Source organism: Pisolithus orientalis (genome assembly GCF_024613125.1).
Source record: "Pisolithus orientalis strain OTSU chromosome Unknown F5J12scaffold_34, whole genome shotgun sequence".
In the NCBI taxonomy this organism is placed as follows: Eukaryota; Fungi; Basidiomycota; class Agaricomycetes; order Boletales; family Pisolithaceae; genus Pisolithus; species Pisolithus orientalis.
The window spans coordinates 138,108-157,481 of record NW_026260815.1 but is presented as its reverse complement, the minus strand read 5'-3'; the positions used below and the strand labels follow the sequence as shown (position 1 = coordinate 157,481).

The following is a 19,374-nucleotide window of genomic DNA, read 5'->3' as shown; positions in this document are numbered from 1 at the left end:
GTGCAATAAAAACTTGTACACACATGGTGCTGACTAAGCATGTAAAAATGCGTACTACGAGGCAAAAACACAGTAGTTGTAAGTCAGAAAGGAAAGCAACAGAAGCAAAGCACATAAGCTATATACTGTTCACAAGGTCTTGTCGAGTAGCACCATAATCTGAAAAAGTGAAAAGTAGGATGGCGAAACGGGCGAGCTATTGTGTACGTGTCGGTGAGGTATCACATGGGGGAGGGAGAGGGGAGACCCTCGAGTGACAACAGCTGGGGGGACCAATACAAAACTATGGCAGATGGTAGGGAACCCGCAGACATACACCAGAAAAGGGAACCATGCCATTTCGACCACCCAATCCAGAGCTATACCTAAAGTTGCCTTACCACCCTCTGAATACAAAAACAGGTATATCTCGACGATGGCTGCGCGGAACTGGATGGAAAAGGTATCCAAAGGAAGGGACAAGCGAGGGGAACAAACCGTCAAAAAAGCGAGAGGAATGGCGGAGAAAGGCATGAGATACGATCTCAAGTCCTCAAAGGTGGGGAGAGGAGAGTCGCCTGAACGATAACGGCTAGGCAGATCAACACAAAACAATGGGAGATGGTGGGGAACACTTATAAGAGTGCAGAGGAAAGGGAATCATGCTAACCTGACCACCCAGTCACGAGGTATGCACAAAAGCATCGCAGCAGCACTCCTAACACGAAAACGGTCATATCTCTATAACAACCACACGGAATTGGATGAATGAGCCGTCCCCAGCGAGAGCTGAGTGAGGGAAACAAACGACCCAAAAGGCGAGAGCAACGGCACAGCAACGTGCGGGATACGACGAGACCTCAAGGGCGAGCCTTCCCACAAATGTGCGAATAACTCTGGAACTGCTTGGCCTGTCGGGAAGATCCTAGGATCAACAGGAAGCTATCGTCATCCTGCAAAAAAGCGAGAGACGCAGCACGACTTACATCTTTTATACTTATAGCACACATACAGAGTGCATCACTAGTAATTTTTATTATTATTACTGCCTCGTCCACACCAACGCTTCCCTGACATTCCTAAGTTGGAATACCGCCGGAATGTCACGATATATTGGGGAGTGGGTGAGCTCGGACAGCTCTTGACTGAAACAATCTGCTCGTCGAGCACTTGGCCGCCCACTAGCCACATGTTCCCACACTCTGTGGTCTTCAACCCACCTTCCCATATGGCCACCCCAGGCAAGAACCAACTCATCGAGGAGGATTTCACCAAGAAGTGGAAGAAGTTGTTGGATGAGATTGACCTTTGTGCGGCATCTGCACCTGTCGAGCAGAAGCCCAATGCTGAACTGGAGTACTGGCTTAACAGCTGGATGTTGTTTTATGTGAGATATGGGTCCTTTGCAAAGTTCCACAGCTAACATTTTAACAGGCTAACTTGGAGGAGTTGCTCAAAGAGAGTTGCCGAGTGCAGATTAAGATGCCAGAATTTTCCCCTGGGGACAATTGGAACATCTGCCGCTGCAAGGCCCTTCAATGCCAATTTGAAGGCATGATTTCACATCATCAGCAAGAGGATCAGTCAGCTAGCAGTGACAATTCCCAACCTGGGCTGTCAAAGACAAGCTCCCACATGCAAAAGAGCAAGGAGAGAGTTGCCCCTTTGCAAGTAAGTCATAATGTTTAATCAAGACCATCTGTTTTACCTGTTTACAGAAAGAAGGGGTCACATGCACTGAGGCTAGTGTTGGCTCAGCCAAGAACCATGGTGGTGAAACAGGTATTCAAGTATGTACCTTCTCCATTGCCCTGTAGATGCTAATCAGTGCAATTCTGTAGGAGGTTGAAATGGCCAATGACCCATGCATTCAGCCACAGACAGCAGGTAGGAAGGTGAGTTTGCAACTGCAAATCTTGACAACTGGATTTAACCAACTTGCAGGTCAAAAATAAGCAACAGGTTATGAAGCTATCATCCAACAAACACCTGTGGTCCCCACCACCACCAGATGCAACACCCCCCAATCCAGCCTCCAAATGGCTTAAGAGCACCACATCTCCATCCATTTTACTGACTGTGGTGGTCCAGACCTCTTCACCTCAGCCACCACCACTGTCAGCACTGCCTGCAGCTGAGGAGCACAGCTCCATGAAGATTGTCAGGGGGCCCCCCTCATGTCTAGACAAGCCACCACTGGCTTGCACTTCTTTTCATCCTGTACCTCTCTCCTCAACTTCTCAAGTGGCCCTGAGCACCACTGCCACCTCTCATTTAGCTCATCTTGCTCAAGTAGAGGCTTGTATTAGACAAGCCACCAGAGAACTGCTTAGCCTCCAACATCTCATGACAAGCATTTTATCATGCCTGGTAGAATTACAGTGGGAATTCAGAGAGATTCAAGTGGAACAGGTGAGGGCCTTGATTGGTGCAGAGTGTATGTAGATGTGTTCATATGTACTGCAACATCTCAATTGTCACTGTTGAAATGGTTCATTCTTACCTAATGGACAATGGATGAGAAGTGTTGTGAAAAATCAAATATCAGAGTTTGACACTTGGCTTCCCTATGTGTGCTCCCAATGATACACTGCAGGATGGATATTGATGTCCACACTGGTCTGAAGGCAGTGCTAGAGGATCCAGCAGTCCTCCAAGCTGTTACAGACAAGTTGCCATCTGCTGGAGATGCTTACTCCCTTTCCTTGTTGTCACCCTGCTGCAGATTGCCTCATCCATCCAATCAGATATTTTCCAAAGCCCCACCTGTTCCCCTCCATACATCTATCCTTACTGTGCAGGCATGAGTCCTAGAACTTTTGACTGGACACCCCAAATGCATCAAAATTAATTTCAGCATCTCCCTTGATGTCTATTGGGATCAGTACAGGTATGCCAAACCTTCACAAGTATTGGTAACCCTACCCACACACCCTTGGCAGTAGTTTTTGGGCCTTCCCACAGTCTTCAGATATATTTATTGTGTATGCAATAATGTACCTAATAGATGCCAGTGATCAGGGGGAGGTTCCAGCCAATTCCAGCAATGGTCATGAGGCACCCTCCCTATCCCTAATGGCAAAGATCAATGTTGTGGCAAAGGTGAGCCAAGTGTGTTCCATCCCTCTATGGAGGCCCACCTGGCTATCAGGCAAGATTTGCCATAAAGCCAGGAGGGATCTTTGAGTGTTTTCTATCTCTCCCAGGAGGTTTCCCAAGCCTTTTTCTGTGTTTCATCTAACTATGTTCCAACCATCTGTCAAGAGGTGCTAATCAGACTGGGAGGGTTCTTTAAGTATTTTCTATCCTGCCAAGGGGGCTCCACAAGCCTTTTCCTGGGAGCTCATCTAAGTATATACTGACAATCTCCCAGAGGTACCCCTCAAGTTTTGACTTGTGAACTTTATGTTGCTAAATCACAATGCATTAATATGTTGTACATGGAAAAGAAGTATATTGCATGATGACTAATACACAGCATAAGGCAATCTCAAGTCAAGGAAGAAGAGAGTGAATGTAGAAGGTTCAGGGTAGATGTGACTCATAAATAGAAAAGGATGTATATCAAGATACAGACATCAATTGAAGATCAGCTATGTAAATATTGCCACCCCACTAGACACAAGATCCTCTGTGGATGTCCAATGGATTACTCACCAGATGATTTTGATGTTGTCATATCACCAAGACATGAGGGGGGGTGGGCACATGTGGGCAGAATTAGCATCAGGGAGGGTGGCAGTTCATCTGGGTGGTGCAGGGTCATGATGAATGTTACTGCCAAAATGATAACCTGGCCCATGAGTGACAGTGGTGAGTTGGGCACCATAGTTTGGATGCCCTGCATTGTTGGTGGAGGGGACATGGGAAGCACTGGGAATTGCATATGAGCCATGGTAGGCCAGATGGGGCAGTGGATATGCAGGATGGTAGGGTGCTGCTGGATGGTTGTGCCACCCTCCATGTGGGCTAGCATTGTAATCATATGGTGCACCCAGCATTTGCTATGGTGGCACTCCAGGCCCAGGGAGCCAATCAATGAAATTGTGTTGCTGAGGTGGATGGACAAATAACTCTTGGCAAGATATAGGATGAGGAGCAGAGTAAGGGTGGGGCAGATGAACTCTGCTTACTGTCAGGTCAGAGTGCCCACCATGATCACTTCCCTGGGGACCATCAGCTTCCACTTTGGTTATGGGTAAAAAACCTTCCTCAGCAGCCAAAAGTCTTGCAGAAACAGTAGACAGACACTTGCTGGATAATCCCAGGTCATCCAACTTGGGAAATGCCCAACACTGAGGGTTAAATGCTACATTCTCATCACCTGAATGAGTTCCACCCTGCATGACATGAGGTCTTGGGTGCTCTGCTTGACTTGGCACTGGCAGGTTGACATGGATCACTGGGGGTTCTAAGTGGGATGGCTGTGGAATCAATGAACCAAATCTAGTGGTGGTGTTGCTCATACATCAGGAGAAGAAGTGAAGAAGTCCATGTCTGAGGGGGGCAGTTGGTCCATCACCCTGTCCAGTAAAAAGGTCAGTGGCATCATGAGTATCTGAGCTTCTTGCAGCCAGCATGACTGATTTCAAGGCTAGACAATTGATAGTGATGACTCATTAGTAGTGCACATAATCAAGGTAACTGTATGCACCTCTAAAACTATTACCTGTGACTCCAGGAGTATCATGCAAGTGAGTACTATCAGAGGTGCTGTAGGTTGGGTAAAGAATGAAGTCTAGGAGTGCAGGGGACTCCTAGGGGTAGATAGAATTGGGTCCAGTTTGACCTAGAGGGACTCTGTGCTTGGACAAGTGAAAAGAGACAAAGGAATGGAGCAGTGAAAGGAGTGAGTAATGGTGTCTGGAGGTCATCTGGGAGTGCCTCAATGAGGGCTTGTCACAGTCTTTCATTCACAGTCTTTGATTATTGCTGTCTTGCTGTCTGGTTCTTCCCCTCTTTTTTTTTTTTGTATTGTGTACTGTAGACCTACAGTAGTGCGCAAAAATGCTGACTAAGCTACCAAAAATGTGCCACAAAGGTAGGTCAAGTATCACTAACATAAATCAAAGCAAAAATACTGTAGAAATGATAAGATAACTAAAACTCCTGAGTAGGGAGTACCTATTCCCTACAGTGCCACCCACAGTTCCAGGAGCATCAGATAAGTTGTTGGAAATGCTGTGAGATATCCCAGAAGTTGTTACATTTCACCCCTGTTTTCTCTTTTCACCTTACATTTACCTCATGTTTGATCTGTTGGACTATCTTTCCTTTTAGAGCCATCTCTTCTCTGATCTGATGGCTCTCTATCTCCACCAATAGCATAGTTACCTCATTACATGCAGACACCTCATGGTCTGTCTCTTGTACAGTATTTAGGCTGTTGGCTCAAGTCCTGGAAACCCAGACTTGAGCTGCTCAATCATACACAGCATTCTCTCAGAACTTTGCCCTCAGTATCCCTAACCCAGATCACTCTTACCAGCATTGACCAAATCCTTTGTCATTTACAAAGGTTACTGCAGCTGTTGCTCAGTAGAAACCCATTGTCTGCATTTGAGCTCTCCCTATGTCTTGACTTTGGTTGAGCATAACAAAAGCTCAAGTCTACCAGCCTTTGGCTGAATTGGTCACTGTTTAGTGCACCACCATGAACCCCTGAAATAACTGATGTTGGGCACTGTTGCAACCCACTTGTGAAGAATCATCCTCTGATGAAGAACAGGAGAGCACTGTCATCAACACCTCCTCCAATGAACCCAAACAACTGGATAGATGATTCACTGCTGGTATCCTCTCAAACCTCTTTACTCAGTCCCTTGCCACACTTGGTACTCCCATCCCACCAGTACCTGCCACCACACTTCCTACACCCCTGCCCCCACCCCAGATTATGATGTCTGGTTCATCGTCAAAGGCAATGGTCAGTGCTATTGCCACTAAAGCCACCAAATTGAAGATTGTTGCCCCATCCAATTTTGATGGTGACCAGAAGAATGCTATGAGTTGGCTGTACTCTGTACAGACCTACCTCTTAGTGAATGAAGAAATCTATGACACTGACACCAAAAAGGTTGTCTACACCTTGTTGTATATGAAGAAAGGTGTTGCTCATTCCTGGGCAGCTACCTTCCAGAAGACATCTCTGGAAAAGAACCCCCCAAGTTTTGGCTCCTTTGCCAATTTTATGAAAGATTTCAAGAACTCTTTCACCTCCTCTGACACTGCCAGTACTGCAATTGCCAAATTGCATACCATGAAACAGAAAGACTCAGTGGAACAATATATCACCAACTTCTGAATTGCCACTGCTGACTCAACCATCATGGAAGATGTCACTTTGATCAAGTTCTTCTCACAAGGACTCAAACTCTTCATTGCAAACTGTATCCACATGATGGAAACCACTCCTATGAAGATCACTGAGTGGTATACACAGGCACAAAAGTTCAATGCAAAGTGGAGGAAGGTAAATGAGTTCTCTGGAAAGAAGGAGAAGAGAATGTTCTATCCCAAGAACAATCTCACCAAAGAAAAAGATCCAAACACCATGGATGTGGATGGAGTGAGACTCCCAAGAAGAAAGAAACCATCACATCAAGGAAGGAAAATGTTTCAGTTGTGGAAACAAAGGACACCTCTCTTGAGAATGTCCAGACAAAGGGAAAATTCCCCAAAAGAAGATAAAGAAAATCTGCAAAATTGTGGAGGTTGAAGAAAGTGATGATGAAGAAAAGGTTGCTGGTCCTTCCATTGCCTTGGTAAACATTGCTAGGGCAGTTGGAAAGGATTTTTAGAAGGGAACTCCACGTCGACACCAGATGTTCCCCATACTAAGGACAGTTCTATTTCTGTTGCACCTGTACTAGTATCTTCCACTCCAGATTGTACTATGCAAATCCCTGTTACACTTTACACATCAGAAAGAACTGGAAAAGCTGTCAACACCACTGCACTGGTTGACTCCAGTGCTGAAATATCATGTATTGACTGGGGATTCATGTGAAAGCACTGAATTACTACTCAATGACTCACAGAACCCATTCTTGCCAAAAATACAGATGGAACTCAAAATTCCAAGGGAAAAATCCTGTTTTCTGCCACTCTTTACTTCATGATCAAAGGACTTGTCCATCAGTCTTTCTTCCACATTATCAACTGTGGAACAGAAAATGTTATCCTAGGCCTCCCTTGGCTTCAAGAAAACAATCCCATTGTTGATTGGAGAATGGGTACTCTCTCCATCAATGAAAAGACCAACAGGTCTAAAGAACTGAATTGCAACATCTCTTCTGTTGTGGTAGAAGAACCCACTGTGAACCTTGTGTCCCCTGCTGAAAAGAAAGGGATAAACAAGTTCATGGATTATGAAGAACCAGAAGACAAAACCATCCAAGCACACTTTGTGATGTCAGTTGGGAAACTAGTAGAAGAAGAAAAGAAGATTAATCCAAACAATAGTCTTCTTCAGAAGATCACTATGGCCACTGAGTTGGCCCAAGAAGAACATAAAAAGAAACTGAAAGCTGTCCTCCCAGAAGAATACAAGGATTTTGCTTTGGTCTTTGAAAAAGTCTCTGATGGAGTCCTACCTCCATCATGACCTTACAATCATGCCATCAACCTTGTTGAGGACTTCATCCCCAAGGTGGCTAAAGCATACCCACTCTCTCCCTCTGAAGAGAGTCTGCTGAGAAGTTCATTGAAGAAAATCTTTGAGAAGGAAAGATCTGCCCCTTGAGGTCCCCTCAAGCCACACCCTTCTTTGTAGGAAAGAAAGATGGCTCCCTTCGCCCCTGCCAAGATTACCAATATCTGAACAAAAACACAGTAAAGGATGCATACCCCCTTCCCCTCATTTCAGATCTCATTGATAAACTCAAGGGAGCATCTATCTTCACAAAGATGGATGTAAGTTGGGCTACAATAATGTCTGCATCAAAGAAGGGGACCAATGGAAGGCCATGTTTATCATGCATAAAGGACTCTCTGAACCAACCATCATGTTCTTCAGGTTGTGCAACTCCCCCACCACCTTCCAATGATTCATGAATGACTCATTTCGAGACATGATCACTGAGGGATGGCTGGTCATCTACATGGATGACCTCCTTATCTTCTCCACTGACCCAGAAGAACATAAACAAAGAACCTGTTGTGTTCCTGAATGAATGAGGGAGCTGTCACTCCCTCTCAAATTGGAAAAATGCCACTTTGATCTGACTGAGGTTGAATACCTTGGAATGATCATCAAGGAAAATACTGTCACCATGGATCCTGTGAAGGTCCAAGGTATTGTGGATTGGCCTGTCCCAAAGAAGGTCAAGGATGTGTGATCCTTCTTAGGATTTGCAAACTTTTACAGAAGATTCATCCCCTATTACTTGGACATCACCTGATCCCTAATTGACCTCACCAAGAAAACAACTGCTTGGGAGTGGTTGAGGAAATGCCAAACTGCCTTTGATTTCCTAAAAAGGATCTTCATGGCACAACTGACCCTTCAAATGCCTGACACTTCTCAGCTGTTCGCAATAACAACTGACACATCAAAATACACAACTGGAGGCATTCTCCTCCAAGAAGTTTCCAATGGCCAGTGGCAACCCTGTGCCTTCATCTCCCAGTCATTTAACTCTGCAGAAAGAAACTATGACATCTATGATAGGGAACTACTAGGGGTTATTCACAGATTAAAGTCTTGGAGACATTATCTCCATGGATCACCATTCCTGGTCAAAGTGTTCACTGATCACAAGAATTTGACCTACTTCAAGGCACCCCAGAACTTGAATTGTCACCAGGCATGCTGGCTACTAGACCTTGCAGACTTCAATCTACAACTTGAACATGTCCCAGGCAAGGACCTGGCCACTCCTGATGCACTCTCCTGATGACCTGACCACATCCCCAATGACAATGGAGATAACAAAGGAGTTACCCTTCTCCTGCAAACACTGTTTGTTAATCTCATTGACATGAACCTTACTCAAAAGCTCACATCCTCCTCTATGAAAGACCCTGTGGTCCAGATGGCACTTTGTGTCATAGAAAACATTGATATGCCACTCCTGTTCAAATCCCATCTCTCCAATTGGAGATTTGATAATGGAGTGTTACTTTATAAAGACTGGGTTTACATCCCTGATGACCCTGCCCTCCACCATACTGTCATGTCCAACCACTATGATCACCCCTCCACTGGACACCCCAGTGTCTTAAAAACCTGACAGCTTGTCTCCTCTGAGTTCTGGTGGCCTGGACTCACTTTGTTTGTCTGGAACTATGTTGACAGCTGTGCTGTGTGCCAGCAAAATAAGGTGAACACCCACCTGATGACACCACCCCTTACACCTATCCCCTTGACCTCAACCTGCCCCTTCCAACAGATCTCTTGCGATCTGGTTACTGACCTTCCCCTCTCTAAGGGATATGACTCTCTCTTGGTTGTGGTTGACCATGGGCTTACAAAGGGGGTAGTTTTAACTCCCACAAAGAAAACTGCCTCTGCTGCTGACATCACAGCACTCTTTTTCAAGAAAGTCTACTCCTGTTTCAGGTTGTATGACAAGATTATATCTGACAGAGGCCCTCAGTTTGCCTCTGCATTTGCAAAAGAACTTGATTCCCTCCTGGGATACTCCCTTGCCCTCTCTACAGCATATCACCCTCAGACTGATGGAGAAACAGAACACATGAACCAGGAAGTTGAAACATACCTCTGAATCTTCTGCCAGAACAACCCCACCTCATGGGTGGACAACCTCCCTATGGCAGAATTTGCACATAATCACTGCCCTCATTCCATCACCCATCAGTCACTGTTCTACCTCATGTATGGGTATGAACTGAAACCCCTCCCATCCCTTATCACAGAAATCCACCTTCCTGATGCTGAGTCCAGACTCAAAGAACTCCAAAAGGCTAGAGAAGAAGCCCTTGCAGCACATGATCTAGCCAGAAAAATGATGAAAGACTGCTGATCACAACCCTTCTCCCCCTTCCAAAAAGGTGATAAGGTCTGGCTTGAAGCATGAAACCTGAAATGTTCCTATGAAAATAGAAAGATCACTCCAAAATGAGAAGGACCCTTTGTCATCTCCAAAGTCCTATCTCCAATTACCTACCACCTCACAATTCCTGCATGATGGAAGATCCATAATGTCTTCCATGCCTCTCTTATCACCCTACCATGAAAATGATGTTCACGGACTGAACTTCCTGGCTCCACCACCTGACCTGATCAATGAGGAAGAGGAATATGAGGTTGAGGTGATAGTCAGCCATAAAAGGTCCAGCCATGGACATGCCTTTTTAATCAAATGGAAGGGCTATCCTTCATCTGAAAACTCATGGCAAAAAGAAGCACACCTTGAACACATGGATGATACACTCTCTGCATATAAGAAATGCTTCCCTAAAGACTTCCCCCCTCAGAAACAACCCACTCAATGCTCTACTTGCACCATCAGAAGAGTCCTCATAGAAATGCCCCCCTTGTCATTACACTTACCCCCATGAGCCTTCTTGCTGTCACACCCCCTTCGCTCATTGCCAGTGATAACCCACTAGCAATCAAATGATTGCTTCATACTGCCTCTTTGTCACTGACCCTGCCATCATTGGCACTGTCTATCATGAGGTTGATGAGAACTCCCCTCTCAATCTGGTTTATCACACTACCATCCAAGCTCTTTGACTTGAAGAGTTGTCCTGATATGTTAACTGACAGAACCCTCTTCTGTCCCCTGCATGCACCATCCTGAATGAAATAGCATATGAACAAGTTCCCTTACTCCTCTGACTCTTTGATGTTCTTGGTGGAGCTGACCTCATCTACAATGTCTGTCAGTACCCTATGTTGATTGCTCCTCCCCCTCCTGGGTCCAGAAGACCTTCAACTGCAACCCCCCCTCTGGTCTCCTCTGTGTTGTCCTCCCCTCTGGAGTTGTCACCATCATCCTCCTGATCCTCCCACTCATCTCACTCTCTCAGAAGAGCTGACAGACCTTGTGCCTGCTGTTTGTCAGGCCTTAATCCACAGCCTTGTGAGTCCCATGACTCTCCACTGAAATTGACCCTGAGACTGCCTTTGGCATCTCCAGAGCTGAACTTGACTACATCTTAAACATTGTTGAAACCCTTGCACAGTTGCCCCCATCTCCTGTGTTGAATGCACTCACCAAGACTGATTGCCCTCTTACTCCTTCCAATCCACACTATCATCAAGTGTGTTATGTCTGCCACTGTCTTGGTCATATCTGTGTTAACTGTGGACTTTATGAGTGCCCACTTTGCCATGCCACTTGTCCTGGACATACTCAGGCTCAATGCCCATCCTTGCACCCTTGCCAGCCATTACAAGAAAGAATTGCCACCCCTGGAGTGGTAGATGATCATACCCTCATTGGGAGTGAGGATAATGATTTGTATGACAATGACTTTGATTTTGATGACTCCACCATTAGCAACATGACCAGAGAGCCTTACAGAGAGTAGTTGAAGTTGGGGACTTCAATGCTTAGAAAGGAGGTAATGTTATGTTTCACCCCTGTTTTCTCTTTTCATGTTATGTTTACCTCATGTTTGATCTGTTGGACTATCTTTCCTTTTAGAGCCATCTCTTCTCTGATCTGATGGCTCTCTATCTCCACCAATTGCATAGTTACCTTGTTACATGTGGATGCCTCATGGTCTGTCTCTTGTACAGTATTTAAGCTGTTGGCTCAAGTCCTGGAAACCCAGGCTTGAGCTGCTCAATCATATGCAGCATTCTCTCAGAACTTTGCCCTCAGTATCCCTAACCTGGATCACTCTTACCAGCATTGACCAAATCCTTTGTCATTTACAAAGGTTACTGCAACTGTTGCTCAGTAGAAACCCATTGTCTGCATTTGAGCTCTCCCTACATCTTGACTTCAGTCAAGCATAACAGAAGTGTCCAGTAAATGAGTATTACTGCATATAATGGTGTCAGCAGAGGGTTCAAGGAGAGAAGTGATGGGGATGGACAGATTATCAGAGTCAGTAGGTGAGACATTGCAATCAACAGAGCTGCCCAGGGTAATGGTTGGGATGATCACCTTCAGAATGTTGGCAGCCTCCTTGTGAGAGTCCCAAATATTGCATGAAGTATGTTCCTGTGCAGAACCAGGAATGACAGTAGAGTCAGGAATAATTGGGGGGGGGGGGAGCACCTGCACAGTCTGAATGGACTCCTTGTGAGTATCCAGTGGAACATCAGACCAAGTACCTCTCCACACAAAAGCATCCTCCAATGAAATATACATTGGTGAAGAAGGAATGCAATGGTGGGTCTTGCTACAGGTCATAGGAGCCAATGAGCCTTTGAACCCTATGGTCATGTTCCATTTAGATGCATGGCCCATGCTACACAAAGGTGAGCCATTCCTTTTCTGCTTCAGATCACCCACTTCATGGCCCTTGACTTTATGCTTACATGACAGTGGTTCTTGTGCATAGTCAGAGATGCTGTCCTCAATGCCATTCCTTTTGACCTCACCATCATCTATATCCATCTCACTGTCCTGGACACCTCAGGATTGTTGATTGGGCAGGTAGTGATCACTGGGTAACTTGCTTGCAGAGATCAAGCTATTGTCAGAGATGACAAGTTCAGAAGTTATTGTGATTTTTGACTTGGAAGGCTGTTGAGGATAAAATACACCCACAAACTGCATCCCAGAGGCAGTGGTGGAAGTACCAGGCTTGGTCACAGGAACCTCTTCAATGCTGTTGGAAGTGTCAATGGTGGCTGAGTTTTCCTCTTCAACATCACCTCTGGCAGGTGTGGCCCTCTTCAGCTTAGTCTTCTTGATTGGGGAGTCAACCCAGTCCAAGATGATCAACTGCAAGACTACAGAAGATCTGCTTCCCCTTGGCAGTTTCAAGTCAAATGATGGCAGGGTGCTGATGATAACTGAACTCTTGGATGTGAGCAGATTTGCTATAGCTGCATTAGTACTCATCTATCATAAAAAATGGAGGGCATATGTACTTTTGTTTTTGGGGTTGTGCCAAATGCAGAGTTTACTTTTGCTAGTGTCCACAAGCACAACCATGAGCTTAGAACAGTAGTGGTGCTCAAGGTGGTGCTGGAAGTGCTCTGGAAGTGCTCTGTCTGTGTTCTGGCACTGGCTCTGGAATCATGTTCTGGCCACTACATTTTCAACTCCAACAAGCTGAACAGTGTGGCATCCTGTTGGACTCAAAATAAATTACAGTAGTTTTAGCAGTATATCAAATAATTAAATAGCTAAGACTTGAAGAACAATGCCCTGCAAATCTCTCCACAAAAATCTCCTCAGACAACTTGATGAAGCTAGCTTGGAAGTAGCAACAGCTGGGCTGGAAAATGCACATTGTGAAGTTGATAGTAGTGATAATAGTGATTCAACTGCAACATACAGGGATTCTGATTCATCTCAGAGCATCCTCTTCATTACTCTGCTGTCTCTGATCTCTCTGATCTCTCTGATCTCAATGGATTCCAACTCCAGTGTTTCTGATGATACAGACTTGATGGTTGAGAGGGATAGGTGGTGTGGACAGCTCCTGAATGCAATTGAGGCTCTGAAGGACAAAGTAGAGTGTGCACAGGTTCATGAAAAACCTGCTGTACCATTGATGTGGTCATTGCAGCTCAGCCTGCTTGACCATTTTGCTGACCATTGCCCTCATCTGTTTCTTAGATGCCTTTGTGTATGGCCAGAAGTTTTTGATCACATCCTTGATCAAATAAGTAGCCACCTGATATTTCATAGTAGCTCTGAAAATTGTCAGTTGCCAGTCACCATTCAACTCACAACTTTCTTTTCTGTGCAGGGCATTATGGGAATGCAGCATTGCCAGGGGATCACCAATAACAACCAGTTGTGATGGTTCCAAGACCCTAAATGTGGCAAACCACCACCGCTGGCAGCACATATGTGCTGATGCACCCAAGTCTACCACCCACTCCAAGGGGCTGGTTTCTGGACTTGCATTTGCCACAAACAGCCAAAGAGCTGGATCCTCAACTACCTGGGCAACCTTCACTGTGAGATCAGCCTTGTCTGCTCCCTTCTCTTTCTTCTCTGATGAGGATGGAGTCTTCTCATCATCTGCCTTCTTTTTCAGGCTTGGGCAGTTGTTCTTTGTATGCCCAACCTCCTTGCAGTTGTAGCACTTTATCTTTGACTTTTCCTTCCCTTTCCCTTTAGACTTTGACTTTGCACCAGTTCCAGCTGTGAGGGCTGAGTGACCCTGCAAGCCCTGGCATGTCCTCTCCTCTATGAGGACTTGTGAGATTACAGAGTCCACAGCCAACTTGTCATTTGTTGACATGAGAATGGTTTGAAGAACTGAGTATGAAGCAGGTAAGGAGATCACCATTGCAATTGCAACCAGTGACTCATTGAGAGTCTGTCCAAGCAAGTTCAGTATGAGTGCCTTCTGTTGCATTGCATTTAGCTGAGTCTCCATTGGGCTATCATCAACAAGGGTTCCACAAAAAAGTTCTCCAATGAGGTAGGCAATTGTCTGTTTCCCTTTGCCCTCATACTGTTCACTAAGGTGCTTCCAGGTCTCTGACACAGTTTTTGCATACATGACCCCACTCAAAGGCTCATCCTTGAGTGTCAGGGTAATCTGTGCACTGGCTTCCCTATCTTTCATCACCCACTCCATATACTTGTCTGGGTGAGTGGCAGCATCAGGAGCCTTCATGGCTGAGCCACCAACCACCTCCCACAGGCCTTGAATCTTGAGAACCTTCTGTACATGAAACTTCCACATTTGAAAGTTTCCTCCATCATCTGCAAGCAATGGAATATCATAGAGCTGACTTGAGGGAGCAGCAACCTTGCTAGATGACAACAGAGTAGTGACTGTAGCAGTAGAAGGACCCATCTGAGGACCAACTGAGATAGACAGAGTTGGATTCAACATTGTTTAGCATGACCTTGTAGAACTAGAGAGTGACTGGAATTAAAACTGCAGTGGTTAGAGCTGAGCAGGGCTCATAACCTTCTGAAGGGGTGTTTCTGAGTAGTGACAGACTAACAAGAGAAGATACTCAGGCTTCTATTGGGAGAAGACTGAGGTACAACTAACCTAACAAGAGAAAATACTAAATAGCTTCAGTAAGATAGCTGTAACTCATAATAAAGGAACCTCACCTCAGGCTTCTATTGGGAGAAGGCTGAGGTGCACAAAGGAAAAACAATGTGCTGAAATGACTGTGCTTATGTAAGATATTACTGGTGTAAGAAATATAATTAATGTGCATCAACAGGGGTCAGGGAAGAAGGTGCAAAAGTGAGTTAAGAACCAAGCACAAGTGGGGATAGAGCCATCTGCTCACAGCCAAAGGAAGGGATGGAGAGGAAAGGTGGAATCGCAACCTGCAAGATATCACAGAAAAATAGTATAGGGATCACCCAGCAGAGTGCTGTGAGTGATGCAAATAAGGTGACCTTCAAAGCAAACATCAGACTTGTGCTGAGGTACACCAAAAGTGAAGGAGGATTGATCAATAGATACAGATGAGTGAGATGAGAGACAGGCATGGTCACAAAGGCCACTAGAGTCAGGCCAGACTAATTCCCCAACATGAAGGAGCCCAAAGAAACTGCAGAAGAGCATAACAAGCCAACAGAGGTTGTCATATTCAAAAGGGGAAGGGCAGGAATGAAGGGCATGTAGGAGATGGTCCCACAAGAGTGACTGTGTGTGAGAAGCAGGCTGAGTGAAATGATGGAGAGACCCATGTAGGGTTCAGCACACAAAGTTGGAATTCCAGACACAACATATGTCAGGAAAATGGGGCTCAAGCTGGGAGATGATACCCAATAAGTAATTTTTGACTGAGCATGACTGAATGTAATCTCTCTTACTTACAAAACCTCAGTCATCTTGCCCATACTCAGGCAGTGGCTGAGTTACTTCCTACTTAGTTTCTGTCAAGTTACTATAGAATTCAAGCATACAATCAAGCACACTACAAATATGAATCTGATAAAAGTGAAAATGCATGATGATCAATAAATCTGTTCATATAGAAGGTGGTAAATATGTCATAAGAATGATGTGGCCTTATGGTTCTGGGAATGGGGTGGGTGCCATACAAGGGAACAAGGTGTGCCACACAATATATGATGTCTATGTGTATGTCAGCAGTGGCTGGGTGACAATCTGCAGTAAGGGCTGGGCATATGATCCACATCCCTGGGTCATCCCCAACATGATGAAACCACTGCACTACTGCACATGGGCAACACTTGCTTTGGGAAATGAAGGAAAAAAACCCAAGGATATGCACAATGTCCAAACCTTGCATCCCCTTCAGCCCTAGATTAGTATTCACAAATGCACAGTGATACTGGGGTGGCCTGTTCTGCCACAAATGACACAAGCAGATATGATATGCTCATGCTGCATGCCACCAATACCACTGATATCACTTGGCACATAGAATAGTGCAGCTGCAGAATCAACTTTTGTGGGTAGGGTGAGAGCAGAAGGCTACCCAAGTTAGCCTAGACACAGAACTCAGACTTGAAATGACAAAGTCTTTATTATCTACTAACCTAGACACAGAACTGCGTAGGTAGTGAGTAAAGAAAGGTGTACTTTAGTAGTGGAATAACACTGTACCTCAGACTTGAAATGACAAAGTCTGAGGTGTAAGGTAAGATGCAGTGTAAACTAAGTACCTAACATATTACATAATCAACTCAGTGTCGACTGGACAGCATACTGTGCTCTAACATCAATGACAGTGATTTTGTTGCTGTAGATGGGGTGCTCAGATAGTAGAATGTTGCAGAGATCACAGCAGTCTTCAGCATTGGCTTGTTGACACAGGAACTCCTCCAAAATGGTAGGGAGACACAATAGACTGAGTTCAATTGCAAGATCTGTCACAGTTCTGGCCCACTTCATTCTGAACACAAGAGGTTGATTGTGAGCTGCTGCAATACTCAGGTTAATAAGGTACATATGAGTGGTGCGAGCAAGTTCAACATGTGCCTCCATGGACATTGGGCAGTCTACAGCCTCACCATTGTCTTTGTTATAGGGACCAGAACCTAGGACTTGTGATGTACCACCATTCTCTCTGCCATCTGTTTACTTCATGTGAATATGATGAAAATCAATATGATTGTCCAATGACTAAACTTGAGTCAAAAGGAGCTGTATAGTTGCCATGAGGCAGTGTCCCTCTAGCATCCCTCATTCATTGAAATCCCTTTGAGGCTGCCAACTCATCTAAGTGCTGATTGATGATGAGCATTTGGCCCAGCGGCTTGGTCCACTGGTACAGGTCCTTCACAGCATTGATATGCTTTGATTCAGTCATTGATGTGCAAAGTCCATTCAGTGCCCTGAATAAATGTATAAGATCAGGGTAGCATTTCATCACATGCTGGCATGGTAAGGAAAAGGTTTGAATGGTTCCCAATTGGAGAAATATTTCCCAGTACTTGTGAAAGCAGTCAATGGTATCTTGAACTGCAACCAAGGTTTCTTCAGTGAAGACATTGTGATGGACCAGGTATGTGAACTCCAACAAAGTGTGATATGTTCACACAATCTCTGTTGGTACATGTCCCTCAATGGCAGGTAGATACACCTATGGGTCAATTGTTAATGACAGACAGTAAATAACCCATTCTAAAATTACCTTCATTAGCACCTTTGAGCTCATTGCCAGTCCACTGTTTGAAATGGTGGCCCTCAGGAAAGCGATGGAGCCCTGTGAAAGGCACAATGGCTGTGATTCTAAGGTATCCTACATGAGGAAAGAAAGAAATGTAAATTAAAGCAGACATACCTCCAGTCAATATCATCTAAGATTGCATTCACCTTTGTTGTGCCATGCCCAGTCTTCAAATAGCTTTCAACCCACTCAACTAAATGATCCTTGAATGTCCCTTTGATGATCTGGTGTAGTATGTCAGGGGTGATGAGTTGGTATATATTGGCACAGGGACAGCTGCTGGTGAACAGCTGAAATCAGTTTTCAGGACACAGGCACAGTAGAATCTAAGTGAAACAATACTTACAATTATATCACCCACAATGCCACACACATCCCATAAGGTCTTGAGATCAAACTCCTCAATCAGTGCTTCTGCATGTCCATGACTCTGATAAAGTGCATCAGTATCTGAGTTCCTGCCTCACTGCAAGACATCTGAGATTCTAGTTAGTTGATAGTAAGAGTTGGAAAGTAGAAAGACATACTTTGCACACCATCCTCACACAATACATGCCAGAAGGACTTGCTCCTTGTAATCAGCGAATGTAAGGGCTGAGTCCAAAAGTTATGTGGTAATAGTGTCCATCACTGAACTGCATTGTCAGAACACATCATGGGTGCATGCTCTTTGTCAGCTACAAGTATATCTCTCATTAGCACCATTACTTTCCTATGAATCTATCAGATGCACTTACTATGTGGGATTGCAAGGAAAGTGATGAGAGTGACACTGTTGTGATGTGCATGATGGACTTTGTTGCTTATGTTACCTATTGAAAGGTAGAGGGGAGATAATAATCATTTTGACCAGTTGCAACTGACACAGTCATCTTGCCACTGCCAAGGATGATTGGAATGAAGGTTGACACATGTGTGTCTGAATCACAAGAAATTATATCCTGTTATTTGCATGCCATTAGTACAGCACTCAGAGACATAGAAGATAAATGATGCACCACTTGTGTCCACATCCAATCACCAGACATGAACTCCTCCCATTGTCTCTTGTCCATCACATTCTCATATTCCCAAACAGCCAGTAATCCATGTCACCCAAAACTTGGGTCAGGAAAGCATATCGTGAATAACATCTTTAGGGTCCCAGAACCAAATATCATATGCAGCATTCATCCATGATGGCACATTATTAGTTGGCCATTCACTGGTATAGGATATGCAAAAATTCTCCCACTGTACATCACCAAGTATAGTGTGATTGATCATCTTGTACATTTCAGCACTATCCTTGAAGACAGGCTGGCTGCCAGCACTGAGTAGTGTCACATTCCAGAGATCTAGTAACTTGTTGATATTGGCTGCAGGTGAACAGAAAGTCAGCTAGCTCAAACTCCAAATGATTGGAGTATGGTGACCAATTGCTAGGTTGCTTTTCAGAAGGAGTTTCCAGGGATGACTGTCCAACTGGGAGGGGGTTTCCAGATGAATCACAAGGCTGCCCTGTTGAATAATGCATCAGTAAATACTTAATTCTTTAACCCATGCTGCATACTGGTGAGGTCTGGGTGATAATTCCAATAATACTTGTTGCCTGGTCCAATGAATTCTGCCAAAAGGGTTGGATTCAAAAGGTTTGTGGATGGGTCACTATAGTCATCATCTGGCTGGAA

The 19,374-nt window shown here is 44.8% G+C and overlaps 3 protein-coding genes across 3 annotated transcripts; 1 reads left to right on the top strand and 2 right to left on the bottom strand.

Annotated features, from left to right (window-relative positions):
• On the bottom strand, positions 1-919 carry F5J12DRAFT_339467 (uncharacterized protein). Its single transcript, XM_051738962.1, has 2 exons — positions 650-919; positions 1-571 (listed from the first exon to the last, which is right to left on the bottom strand). Exons 1-2 carry the CDS (start codon positions 682-684, stop codon positions 130-132), a joined length of 477 nt encoding a protein of 158 aa, XP_051596875.1. The 5' UTR covers positions 685-919; the 3' UTR covers positions 1-129.
• Positions 920-1,168: 249 nt separating this feature from the next.
• Positions 1,169-2,786, top strand: F5J12DRAFT_956988 (uncharacterized protein; the record flags this gene model as incomplete). The annotated part of the gene is made up of 7 exons (XM_051749878.1): positions 1,169-1,366; positions 1,414-1,650; positions 1,698-1,769; positions 1,821-1,874; positions 1,924-2,271; positions 2,354-2,391; positions 2,576-2,786. 7 exons carry the CDS (start codon positions 1,169-1,171, stop codon positions 2,784-2,786), a joined length of 1,158 nt encoding a protein of 385 aa, XP_051596874.1.
• A 13,196-nt stretch (positions 2,787-15,982) lies between these two features.
• Positions 15,983-18,759, bottom strand: F5J12DRAFT_956987 (uncharacterized protein; the record flags this gene model as incomplete). Its single annotated transcript, XM_051749877.1, has 11 exons — positions 15,983-16,332; positions 16,719-16,927; positions 17,250-17,548; positions 17,616-17,617; positions 17,669-17,766; positions 17,819-17,994; positions 18,051-18,134; positions 18,252-18,298; positions 18,442-18,516; positions 18,555-18,645; positions 18,703-18,759. The coding sequence occupies 11 exons, from the start codon at positions 18,757-18,759 to the stop codon at positions 15,983-15,985; spliced, it is 1,488 nt and encodes a 495-aa protein (XP_051596873.1).
• Between the last annotated feature and the right edge of the window lie 615 nt (positions 18,760-19,374).